Source organism: Hetaerina americana, unplaced genomic scaffold (genome assembly GCF_022747635.1).
Source record: "Hetaerina americana unplaced genomic scaffold, ioHetAmer1.1.p SCAF_1, whole genome shotgun sequence".
NCBI classification, from domain to species: domain Eukaryota; kingdom Metazoa; phylum Arthropoda; class Insecta; order Odonata; family Calopterygidae; genus Hetaerina; species Hetaerina americana.
Window position 1 is genome coordinate 7910635 of NW_027286069.1, and position 12427 is coordinate 7923061.

Sequence of the window (12427 nt, forward strand, 5' to 3'; positions counted from 1 at the left end):
CTTACATTGGGAAGCGCTCTCCGTCCATTTACACGTATCAATTTCCATCCAAGACTTTTATCAAATGAAACTGCCACCTAAAGTAGGCCTATTTCATCTATATCAGCGTCAATATTGGAAAAATCAACTGTAAATGTTTTCCGTCTCTCTCTTTGTAACCTAATCACATATTTTTCTAAAATTTTCTGGCATCACCAAAAAAATATTCATTTTCATCCAAAAATTTCATTTTCATCCAATAATAAAATGTCCAAATTTTACTTTTTCACAAAAAGCATACTCCGTACTTATGATCGTTCATCTTAATAAAAATTAATTAAATTTCGCTCGGGCTTCGATTCCGGATCGTAGTCTGACAAATTTTTGGATAGCACCATTTCATGTACAAGGGATGTGAGTTAGAAGAAGAATTACGAAGGGTGAAATGATGGAAAGAGGACAGAGAGGACGCCCTATCTAATTTTCTTACGTAAATCTGGAAATCATTCTAGGGGATACTTTCTTGATTTAACTTTGGATCTAAAATTCATAATGTCCTAAATTCCTACTTCCTTTTGGCCTAAGCCAATGGGATAGTTACTACGCAATTCAGTATCTCACCTTAGTTCATCTATTGATTACGAGCGATAAAAAGTAATGTAACACCCATCCATGCGTTGTTCGTAGGATATGATGCGAGTATACAATTTTTAAACACTCTGAGGTTATTTTTAAACGTAAAATTATTTTGAGCAAGTTTTGAGGCACCAAAGTTTAAAAATTCGCGATTTTGGCTTTTTTTAACAGAAATGAATGAATATCATTTCAAAAATGGCAGTTAGATTTAGTTTTGTTGATACTACTAAAAACTTTATATAATTTTGCACGTGATGTCAGTTTTCCGTAATAAAGACATTTATTTCTGCGCCATTTATTCATGATTCTTTTGAAATTAGTCCTACACTTCCGTTTATTTATATTTAACTTCCAGGATTTTCTACATACATTTTCATGAAAACAAATAGGAAGATACTTTTCCATTATCATCATTTTATTTACCGCATTTAAGGCCGTAATTTCATAACCAGTTATCCAAATTACATGAAATAGACATATTGATGTAACCTCCTCATATGAAATATTTTTTGATCGTTTTACAGATATTTAAGTTTAACACTCTAATCTAAGCTAATAATCAAACGTGACCTAATTTTTCTAAACCAATGTAATCATTACCTTCCTATCTTATAATTCATAACATCAAAAATTGGACCCAGTAAGATCAAATTCATAATTTATTCTATTGTTTTGATTTACTTTATTTATCAATACGCAAAAACCATCCATGGATATCTATATTTGAATCTAATGTGATATCTTTACTGCGAACGTTATCGCCTCAAAACACGAGAGCGATCAGTTTTAGGCTTTCCTATACCCAGATGCCCCCAGGACTAAATTAGCAGCCAATGTTGATGACCATTCATTGATTCGCAAATATTGAGTATTTTTCTTTTCATAGAGCTAAATTACTGCTTCTTTTAGTAAACAAGGCCTGGAGTTCACAATGTTCATTTCATTATATTAATAAAAGGGATAGTTAAACTCACTGATAATTTCTCCATAAGACCTATTAGCAATACTAACTTATCCACAGCAATTTTCTACATTTTTCAGTCTCTAGTTTTATATTAGTTTCGCGGTGGTTATATTGTTTTCATTATATTCGCCCACTCTACTTGAAACCTCAGCATTGAAGAAAAAGTCTTCGCCTTATAAATACAATTCAATTCAATCAAAATCACCAATAAATCACAGTTGCCAATATACATTTCCATCACCTCTACATCGTCATTCAGTAATGTGCCGATTACCGTTATCGATAAATATCTCAAGAAAAATCTTGTGGCCATTATTCTCCTTAAAATTATAATATTTTGCTAACAGGTGTATGCTAAACACTAATTCAAGCATCTTGTCACACTTAATGTGATGGCACCTTACCAAACCTTGACGCAATGCAAAAAGCGAAAAGACCTGTAAAATTTAATGAGCACATTTCCTAAAAAATCATTGACAAACTTCGTGACGCACACTTCAAGCTCCGAAACCTCCGGAGAAACGATCTGGTGGCAAGATCAGTATTTTCCCGACTTCATTGCAATCCGAGAGCGCGCGCGGAGAAAATGGTGACACCCTCGTGTGCTCTTTCGTTGGGGGAGGGGAAAATACGGGGGGGAGAGTTGGACCGGGAGGACGTATAAGTTGCGGAATGGCAGCTCGGGGAGAGATAGTTCGAGGACGAAAGGGTGCGTGGGTCGGGGGGGGAGGAGAACGCGTCCCCTCTAACTCCCCCACAACGCTCTCCAACCGTCCGGCGATTGACGGCGCGCAGGCGCAGTCGATGGCACGCGGAAGAGGGGGAGGATTACAGCTCACGCCCCCGCCGCCATTCGTTTCAGAAGGGCAAAGGAGAAGCGGCTCAAAAAGGACGCGGGGCGCACGCGCTGGTCGCAGTATTTCCGGAGCATAAAGGGCGCCTCTTCGCCGAGGGCGGAGGTGGCGCAGCGCCTCGACGAGGAGGACGACGACGATGAGATCAAAGTGGCGCCGCCCCTCGGCCACGGTGAGTAACCACACGCAATGGGGCGGGAGGGGTTGGACTGGCGCAGTCAAATGCGCCGCCTCCCGCAGGCACCAGCCAAGCGGGTCAAATGACACTTTGCATGGGGTTGGGCGAGACCTGCTGCCGAAAGTTCGACCCATATTGCCACTTCAACAGAAGCATATGGTAATGACAACCGTTTAATAAGTTTCCGGATGCAATAAATTTCACCATCCCATTAATTATGTGAAAACCCTCAGTTGTTTTTGATGATTTCTTAGTACCGTCATGCGTTTCCTCTTCATCTCCATGAGGAAATATAGAAATAAAAATTTCATTCAGCCAAGAGTCATAAATGATAGGCTATGTGCGTATGCTAATTTTCCTTTGAGTTAGGTAAGTTAAACCCACTCTAAAAACTCAAGCACATTTGGATTCATCAAAGTTAACTTTAACAAATTGCACGTACGATTAAAAGCATAGACTGCGTAATCAACCTTCTTAATGATAGCCTTTTTCACACGCTAAAGACAAAGCAGCTTGAAAAGAAATTGAATACAATGGAAAATATGTAGTTACTAACCCAGTGCATATTGAAATCGGCAGCAATTTAATATTAACAGCTCAATAACAGAATTTAAGCAATTCTCAGAAAATACTTATTCTCCTTCATTTATCCACATGATAACAAAAATGTTATATTCTGTGGGTTAACATTGAAAATATATTAGGTTTATTTGTATCTGAATGCGATGACTGAATTAAGCCGTTTTTCTCACACAAGGAACACATTTTTGGTCAAATTTGCACATTTTGAATGATATAGCTAGAATACCTACCCGATTCTTAAAGTCCCAAAGTATGTTGAACCCCTTTTGCTGTATTCTTAGACGAAAAAATTTGATCATGTTGCATAAAAATACGAGATATGACACCAGATTTCCCACAAAGCAGAAAATACGAATATTATTAAAAGGCAGTTGATGAGCATAATGCATGGAATTTATACACATGCACGGAAATTGATAACCAAGATTTTCTCTTACCTACTATGTATACTTTTCCTAAGAGCAAAAAGATATAAAATAGCAGAATATTTGAAGGTAGCATTAAAAAGCAGGAAATCACTGAGAAAATAAACGATGCAGCTTATACGTACATATAAATGTTATTTTGAACATTCATGCTATAGTGCATAAATTTTATGTTCATGGATTGATTTTATAAATTTGCCCGTAATCAATATTAAACATGTGAATATTTAACATTAATTAAATAAGATCGAATAAAACTCTTATCGATTGTACCATAAAGCTAGTGTGTTGATAGAAAATGGAATGCGTACCGGCGTATCATGCTCAGAGGTGGGATGCTTAGTAATTTTACCCGATAAAATCAAAGTATAACTTAACCAAAAACATTCCTCGAGATTATGTGTCAAAGGTCGATTCTTGAAACTATAAATATCGTCTTAACTTTTAAGGTACAATTAACGTTTAATTTAATGCATTCGTAATAACTATTTCCTTATACAAATGCCTTCTCCCCTCTCTTTTAAATAATAAATTGTTAATTCTGATGCGCACTGAACATTAAGAGACATGATATCGAAATCTCTCAACGATAATCTGTTACGATGAACACATGCCATGCAAACAAACCTCTTTGTTGAGCCAGGCATTTAGTCATAAAATTTTGAACCACATCAATAAAAATGTCGACAAGGAATTAAAAATTTTAAAAGTAGATAATAAAAAAAGAGTAAATATGATTGACGAGTCGCTTCCCGTTTCTCCTTTGTTTCGCAGACCCGTTGGGAGGCGACGGTTACGGAGGAGGCGGCAGGAGGCCCCCCCCGGCCCCACATCAGCCCTTCCTCCTCACGGGGCCTCCAGGCACAGCGTCCAGGGGAACCCCCCCGTACTTGGCCGCCTCCCCCCCGCCCCCGCAGCGTCGACAGTCCGTACCCTTCGGCGGAGCGGAGTCCTTGTTCGGACCCCCGGGTATGTCTCCCCTCGCACGCTACCGCATTCAAGGCCGCCGCGAACCCACCCACCCACACATTCGCCAATCAGAGGTCGCCGCTGACTCCTGGGGACAGGAAAACGGGAGAGGGAAGGGAGCGCGAATATCAGTCCATTCATTCCCAATTTCCCACGTCCACAAGCATATTATCCGAATGAGAGAGTTATTGGCAAAGATTACCATTATCAGTTGTTATCAATTATGAATCCATTCCCACATAATCTGAAAAGTATTACAAAAATCGAGTGAAATATACATAGCATCTACAAGGCATAATTATGCGTATATTTTCTGCTCACGTCACTGGAAATGAATCTGAAACATATAGATAATAATTGTGTTATTATTAGTACAATCAAAGTGACTCTGTCGCGGTTCTTTGCCGCGACAAATAATGGGAATAATATAAGGAGCATGTCGAAAGCGAGTGACGATAAGCGGGCTTTAGGCCTGACGCGGTATCCTAGATGTTATGCAACACATGCACATTAAAGCGCACGGAAGGTTAGTCTAGTTACAGGCGGCAAAAACTTAAAATGAAATATAGTATACTAATCAGAATTTTCAGAGAGCATCAATATATGTAATGGTACTCATCAGGTGTATAATAAGAAGAGATAGTTTTGTTTTGTTTCTCAATGAGATAATTTTCCAATGATTCCTTTCATGCAATGCACAATTTTCAATAAGTCGGGTAATCCGGAACCAACTTTGTCAATTTCAGCAGTATATAACACCTTGCACTGCCACCAAAATAATTATCCGAAATATACATTTTAAAAGGAAGGTATTAAATACTCGGACCCACAAAAAGTTATTGCTGTAAAAATACGTAAACCAAACGCAATCAAATACCTGAATTAGTGTTTTCAATATTTAATTCCACAAAAGCTTTATATGTATGGATAAGTTTTAAAATAGAAGTAATATATTCTGATTCGGAGTTATCTGATTAAATGAGATGAATAGAGTTTCAACAATTACTCATTAAAAATAGCTGCCCTATGGTTACATTTGAAATAAATCTGAAAAATATATACTATAAAAATGTGATTGTAACAGCAAATATTTTTAAATATAATCGAACTTTTTTGTAAAAAAATGAGTTATATCGTAGAATGTTTACGTCATAATCCAGTAATGAAAAACAATGAAATCACCAATTAACGTAAATCAAAATATTACCGCTGAAAATCAGAAAGCAATCAGTTTTATTACGCCATATTTATTTTTTATTATCTATGGCAAGTGGTTCTGCGTAGAAACTGCAAGTGATATATAAATATTTCCTAACATCCCCGCCGTACTTTCAAACTATTAAAGATGTAGTATTTAAAATGTAAACGATCCAATATAGTATCTCGTCTAGATCCGTCGAAAATAGAAATTTAAGGACATGTTTTTTTATGATTGCATACCCAATGTCCCCAATTTAACTCCTATCTGTGGAATTCCGGTCATTCTAAAAACCTATTAACCCAATAAGCTAATCAAGTCAATTAAAATCCATTTAATGGAAGACTGTCGCATTTCGTCCTAATGTAATATCTCTCACAGGATTTATATATCCCAATTCCAAAATGTTTTACAATATCTCAATGTCAGGTTCTTCAATTAAGCGCTCTACTTCTTAAAATGCACGCCGTCTACCAAAGACATCCGGCTTTGGCCGACTTTGACCATAAGCTTATTATATACGATTTAATACTTTACTCAATTTTCACTCAAATGTTTACGGTTTTACTTAATGCCATCTTGTCATCCGGCTCTATTTATACCGATAAGTGAGTTAAATTAACAGATAACTTGGAATAAAAAATACATGCACAGAGAAATCAATTAACTAAAGCAATAAAGTGTAAAAAAATAAATTTTTCAAGAATAAAAATGATGCCAAAGAAACTTCAGCTCGAGAAATAATAATACATTTCTTTCCAGCTTAACGAGAGGAAAAATATGCTCCGCGTGCACCTTTAAATAACAAATCCATATAATTCTAAAGCATATCCTCTGAAAGTTAAAATATTTATTTTAGATACATATGCATAAATATCTGACATAGATATTTAAATTAATAATATGAAATTAAGTGCTGAAATGTTCTTTCGATAGTTTTTTAATACCATAATCTGGCTACTTTGTTGGATACTTACAAAGAACAGTTCATGGAAATAATATTGGAACTATCCTATCAGGCGGATTCACTTATTATCATACCGTTTACTCCATCTCAAAATATCATATTCATAGTTATAATAATTGGAAGTTGAATAAAATTTTATTAATCCTTTTTCAACAACATTGACCACTTTAAAATAAAAAACGCAAGCTCATCCTTTCTTTTAAATGAAAAAATGTAACTGAAAATCAATAAAAACCGTTGTTCATGTATTCCTGTGAATATACCATTTTATTGAAAGTTTGGAGCATAATGCTGGCAATTAATTGTTATTGCACAGATGAATTCTGTTCTCTCACGATTTTTCGAATTGGCTACATATCGTTTTTCCTGTTTTGGTGGCAACCTGGCAACCCCTCTGGGAGCAAGCTACGCGCTAGATGCGCATGGTTGTAGGATTAGCGATTGCCCTCCTCGATCTCATCGCCACATCTCGATTTTTTCTTCGACAGGTGGAGCACCCCCGCCGCACCCGCTCCTGCACCCGGACCTCAGCGACGCGAGCAGTGGGGGCGGTACCACACCTGGCGCCTACCCCGACTTCCCGCCCAGCCCCGACTCCTGGCTGGAGCCCGCGTCCGCAACCACGGCGCCGCATTACTGACCGACCCCGCACCCGCCACTCACCGTCGACGGCGCTGTGCCTGGCCTCGCACCGCAGGAATTGACCCCTGGGCCCTGGCACCCGTACCAACCCCTAAAGAGGTCCCCCGGGATCCGAGGGCGGCGGGGTACCTGCCGAAGGGGCGCGGGACGCGGCAGGGGAGCCGCACCGCCGCACATTACCCACCTCCTGAGCGCCTGGGCGGACCCCCACGAGGCGTGAAGGTCGGCCGAAGACCCCGCCACCCCCTCCTGGGCCTCCGGTTGCGTGCGTCTGCGAAAGCGAGTGAATGCGTGTGTGATAGAGCGTGTGAGTGCAAGTGTGCGGTGACGGGAATGCTTGGGAGATGTCGCGCGGACTGGAGGAGGCCCCGAGGCATCCCGAGGGGGACGGACGTGAAGCAAACGTGGAGAATGGGGAGTGCCAGTGACGTGGGGTTGGATCCGTTGCCTCAACGGGACGGTCAATGAATTTGTTAACAGATGATTTGGAGATATAATGTTGAAGTGTTCGTATTTTCTTTTGTTTCGTCGTCGGGTAGGAGGAGGGGTCGGTAAAGTTACCGGGATTGGTCTCGGGGAAAGTGGAAACGAACGTGTGGTTCTTTTTTTCGTTAATGCGTTCCCGACTGCGGAGGCGCGAGGATCGTGGAAAGAAATCCCTCCTTCGAACTAGGAACGGGGAGCGATTAATCTCAAGAGAGAGAGAGAGAGAGACGCCTCGAAAACATCGATTCCCTCCAATTCACATGAAAATTACCTTACATGCGATGAGTGATTTATCGATTTTGAGTTCTCCTTGTTTTCCTGGGGGGTGGGGCAGAGCAATCATGAAATTATCAATTAAAATATTGTGAAATTTTTATATGGGAGGCATCTTAAAGAAGGGATGTAATGATTAAATTCTTTTGCTTGCAAATCAAATAATTTAGGGATGTCCTCAGATAAATTTCATGGTGAGATTACATACTTATATGGAGTAAGATTTGAATTTATCAGTCATTGTCCGGATAAAGTTTTAAATGCAATTTTTCACTTTGGAATATTTTAATGAGAGAAATTCCACCATTGTTTCCTGGAAATTGGAGTTTTCGAAGCGTCTCATGGTAAAACGTTTATGAACTGATACTTTTTAAATCGACGAAAATTTTCCCATGATGGTAAACCACAGTTGAGTTTGGGTACACTCTGTAATAAAAATCAAAATTTATTGCGAAATGTAATATCTTCGAAAGAAAAAATCTTTTCAACCCTATATGGGCATAAAAATATAATTATTTCATAACTATATATCTTTGGAATAAAAATAAACGAGAAAAATGGTTACGCACTAATTTTTTGGGTTTTTTGGCTATTTTTTCGTTTGTATTGAATATCCTATCTTTACTAAATTACTTTTTCCTTCAAATCGGCATAATAACTTTTAATCTTTAATCGGGTTGTTCATAAAGAAAGGGCGATATTAAAACTGAATTTTTACAGCCAACACTATTGGCACCACGTTTAGTTAAAAATTTATCAATTTGCAACATTCCCGATTACAATTGGATCAATTGTGGCCATAATTTTCTTGTGCCCATTGGGTCTTTAACGATATCCTCTCAGCTAGCATTACTGTCCATTGAACATTTTGGCGTGTGTTTATGCAGTGTAATGTGTAACATGTGCAAACATTTCCGATGGAAAACAACTTGTGCGTCGATTCAAAGGTTGGAGCCGTATGACGGCTCACAATGTTGACTGTGTAGACAAATGCACCGTTTTCAACTGTGGGGCTCAACTCGAATAGATAAACTTTTTCGCCAAGGTGGTGGTTTCAGCGAACTAAAATGTGACTCTTTACTGTTAGCTTTTGCCTCAAATTATAACAATTTACCGAACACTCGATTTATTTAGACATGAGTTGAATTTTAACTGAATGACGTATTCAAAACTATTACAAATCTTAATTTTCTTTCTCAATATCACGTTTAATTTTTTTATGAAATGCTTCAATCCCCAATATGAAAAGTAATCCGACGTCGTGCATGACCGTAATCGAATACATTTCTTTCGAGTAACCTGGTATGTGGCGTATACAATGCAACGACGTCACGATGAATGGCATAAATGTAAATAAACATTGATTTCTGTGTTGGAATATGAAAGGTGTGTTGTTCATTGGGCAAAAATTAACAGTAATAAACAAAGCGACAATTATTTGCTCCCACTTCTCTTCCCGCCATGACCCTCCCACCTTCGCTGCCACACTTCACGACCTCTCTGTGCATATTCCCACCCTCTCCCAGACTTTGTGAACTTCCTCTACACGATAGGTGTCGGGGGAGGGAGTGACAAATCACCCACCCCTCTCTCTCCCCCGACTCCATATTTTGTCCATCATGGGCGCGGAGTCTCCGTTAAGTGATTACCACACAATCACTTCCGCTTTTGTCGGAGAGGTGCCGCATCCAAGGCTGTGTTTGTTCTCTTTTTGCGGTAATGACCGTTGATTGCAATTTTGTTCCGGCAATCTTCTTTGCCATAAAGATACAAATGTACATTTTTTCTGAATGTTCATGCATTTATGGATTGTCCTGTGAATTTTTTGAAGATGTTTCCATGGATATTAAAATTGTATATTTATTCAAAATCAAAAATCTGGCTTATGCTTATTCCTGACCAAACGTCTAACTCAGATTTTTTCATAAAAACCTTAAATTTTATTTGCAAATGTTTACTTATATTTTAAGTTAGCCATAATGCTGCATTTTATAAAATTCAAAGCGAATATCATATTGGAACACGAGGTTTGCCATATTTCAGTACTGTATCAAATGAATGAATGCACATTCTGCCAGAGGCAAAATACAGGTATGCATGCCCTCATTTTTTAAGAGAAATCCGAACTAAACATGCCACCACATTTCTATTTTAAATGAATTTGTTCAATATTAAATATTTTCTACCCACCGTAAAAGTGGAAATTTGCTAATGCAGACAGAGCGTAGGAGCAGAATGCGCATAGAATTTTAATGATAAGTTAAGATGAGTAACAAATATAGGTCAATCATCTATGTGTAAAAGTGGAGAAATATAATGACCAAAAGAGGAAAGCATATTATGGAATGGAAGGGAGTCAAAAGACTGACATTAAAGATGGAAGGAAAGCTTTTGAAACCATAATGGGAGGTCTATTACGTCTGTCAGCTTAGAAATAGAAAGAATGCGATGAGGGCGAGAACAGTTAAGGACCAAGAATTCTACAAGTGAAATAAAAATAAGGGTAAGGGATACCTATATGGCTGCGTAGACTTTCGCGGCGGTGGCTTGAAGAATTCTGCATGTCCGGGTTTTCACCGCGTTGTTGTTTGAAGCCGACAACAGTTTCGCCGAAGTTTCATCCGGCGTCTTCAGGTCGAAGATGAGGGACTCAGATTTTGGCCGTCCTTATATAGGTGGTCCCGTCCAAGTGTTGACTGACCAACCGACTGTTGTCGGCTTCAAACAACAACGCGGTGAAAACCCGGACATGCAGAATTCTTTAAGGGATACCTGTATGAAGGCAAATGAGGTAGTTATCATCCAATGTTCCAGCAAATATACCAAAACTTTCAGGGTATAGTAGGATACAGAATGTCTTGGGATTTATTTGGAGAAGTACAGCAAAGGAATTTGTCCAGAAGACTTCAATAGATACATTTTAATACAAATCCCAAATATATTCAGTGATAGTGTGTAAGGGCTGAATTACAGTAAGTTAACTTTCAAATGAGGCAAGATTTCTACTGAGAAGCATCACTAGAATGACAAGGAAGTAATGAATAGTAGAGATTCATTGCCTGGACGAAGATCGTTTCGGATTGATGAAGGGGAGGGGAAAACATGACGCCACTTAAAAAATGAGAGTACTATAAATGGTATCATCATGAAAACAAGTAATCTTAGACATTTTCCACACTTTTCCTTCGTCCGATTTTTCACAAAAAAGGGAAAAATTACTGAGAATCGATTGTTTCTATAATGTTAGGGTGTTAATAAAAATGAACGTATTATAGTACGAGCATAACTTTGGGCTCTTTAGAGCTTTCGAGAAGGTTTCCGACTGTGGACAAAGACGAAGAAACTTTTGCGGAGTATTATTTAAACTGGAGGAATATTTAGATTATTAGAAACCACTGTATGAATCAGACACCACATGAATTGGTAAGAGGGGAAGAAGTGAGTTGGATAGTGATTGGAAAAGGAATAAGCCAGGATCGTTCATTATCACCAACGCATATTAACTTATACATTTAGGATTTCATGTTGAAATGAGAGGGACTTGTGCGGTTTATTGAGGAGGATAGGAAGCTAATCATTCGGAAAATAGGCAAGGTTTACAGATGACTAAACATTAGTTAGTCATACAGCCAAGGGGTATTAGTTATCATTTTCTGAAGTATGGGATCGGTATGAGACATGAAGATTTATTACAAAAGAAAAGGAAGGAGATTTTACAGAAATAATTAACGTATGTTAAACTGAATTAGAAAAAAATTGTATCAGTTGGAACAGTTCACTTATTTTGACAGAATTTGAAAGGAAAATGGGCATGTAAAGAGTTGCGAGGAAGGTGGCTAATGGCAGGCACGCCAGGTATAGACGTTAATAAAAGGCCTCAGTATGGAGTGTATATTTATCTAGGTCAGAAATCGAATATTTGAAGAAGGACGGCGAAGAGATGAAAAGTGTTTAAGATTTATTGGTGGAGGAAGAAGAATGAAATATCGGGTATACACAAAGACGATATTTAGCCTGTAGTGAGAAGAGAGATAAAGTTATTGGTGAAATTAGCAGAAGAAAGAAAATTTGGATGGTGGGGATACGAGTACAGGTAATGCGACGTTGGAAAAATGTTTAGTCAAGTGGAGAAGAAGAGGGAAAAAAACTTTTGTACAGAATGAAGACTGCTAGAAAATATAAAACACTTAATAATAATTAAGTGAACGGTATCTAATATTAGAGGAAGCCCATATTGATATCTTACAAATGTTGGGCATCCTCCAAAACGTATT

The 12427-nt window shown here is 38.3% G+C and overlaps 1 protein-coding gene across 1 annotated transcript in view; it reads left to right on the forward strand.

Annotated features, from left to right (window-relative positions):
- Nucleotides 1-8588, forward strand: part of LOC139694992 (LIM/homeobox protein Lhx3-like) — a 51453-nt gene extending 42865 nt beyond the window's left edge. Inside the window, exons 5-7 of the mRNA XM_071593562.1 lie at nt 2442-2605; nt 4393-4587; nt 7241-8588. Coding sequence (XP_071449663.1) covers nt 2442-2605; nt 4393-4587; nt 7241-7392 — 511 coding nt within the window. The 3' untranslated portion in view covers nt 7393-8588. The remainder of the gene's footprint in view (nt 1-2441; nt 2606-4392; nt 4588-7240) is intronic.
- The last annotated feature ends 3839 nt before the right edge of the window (nt 8589-12427 follow it).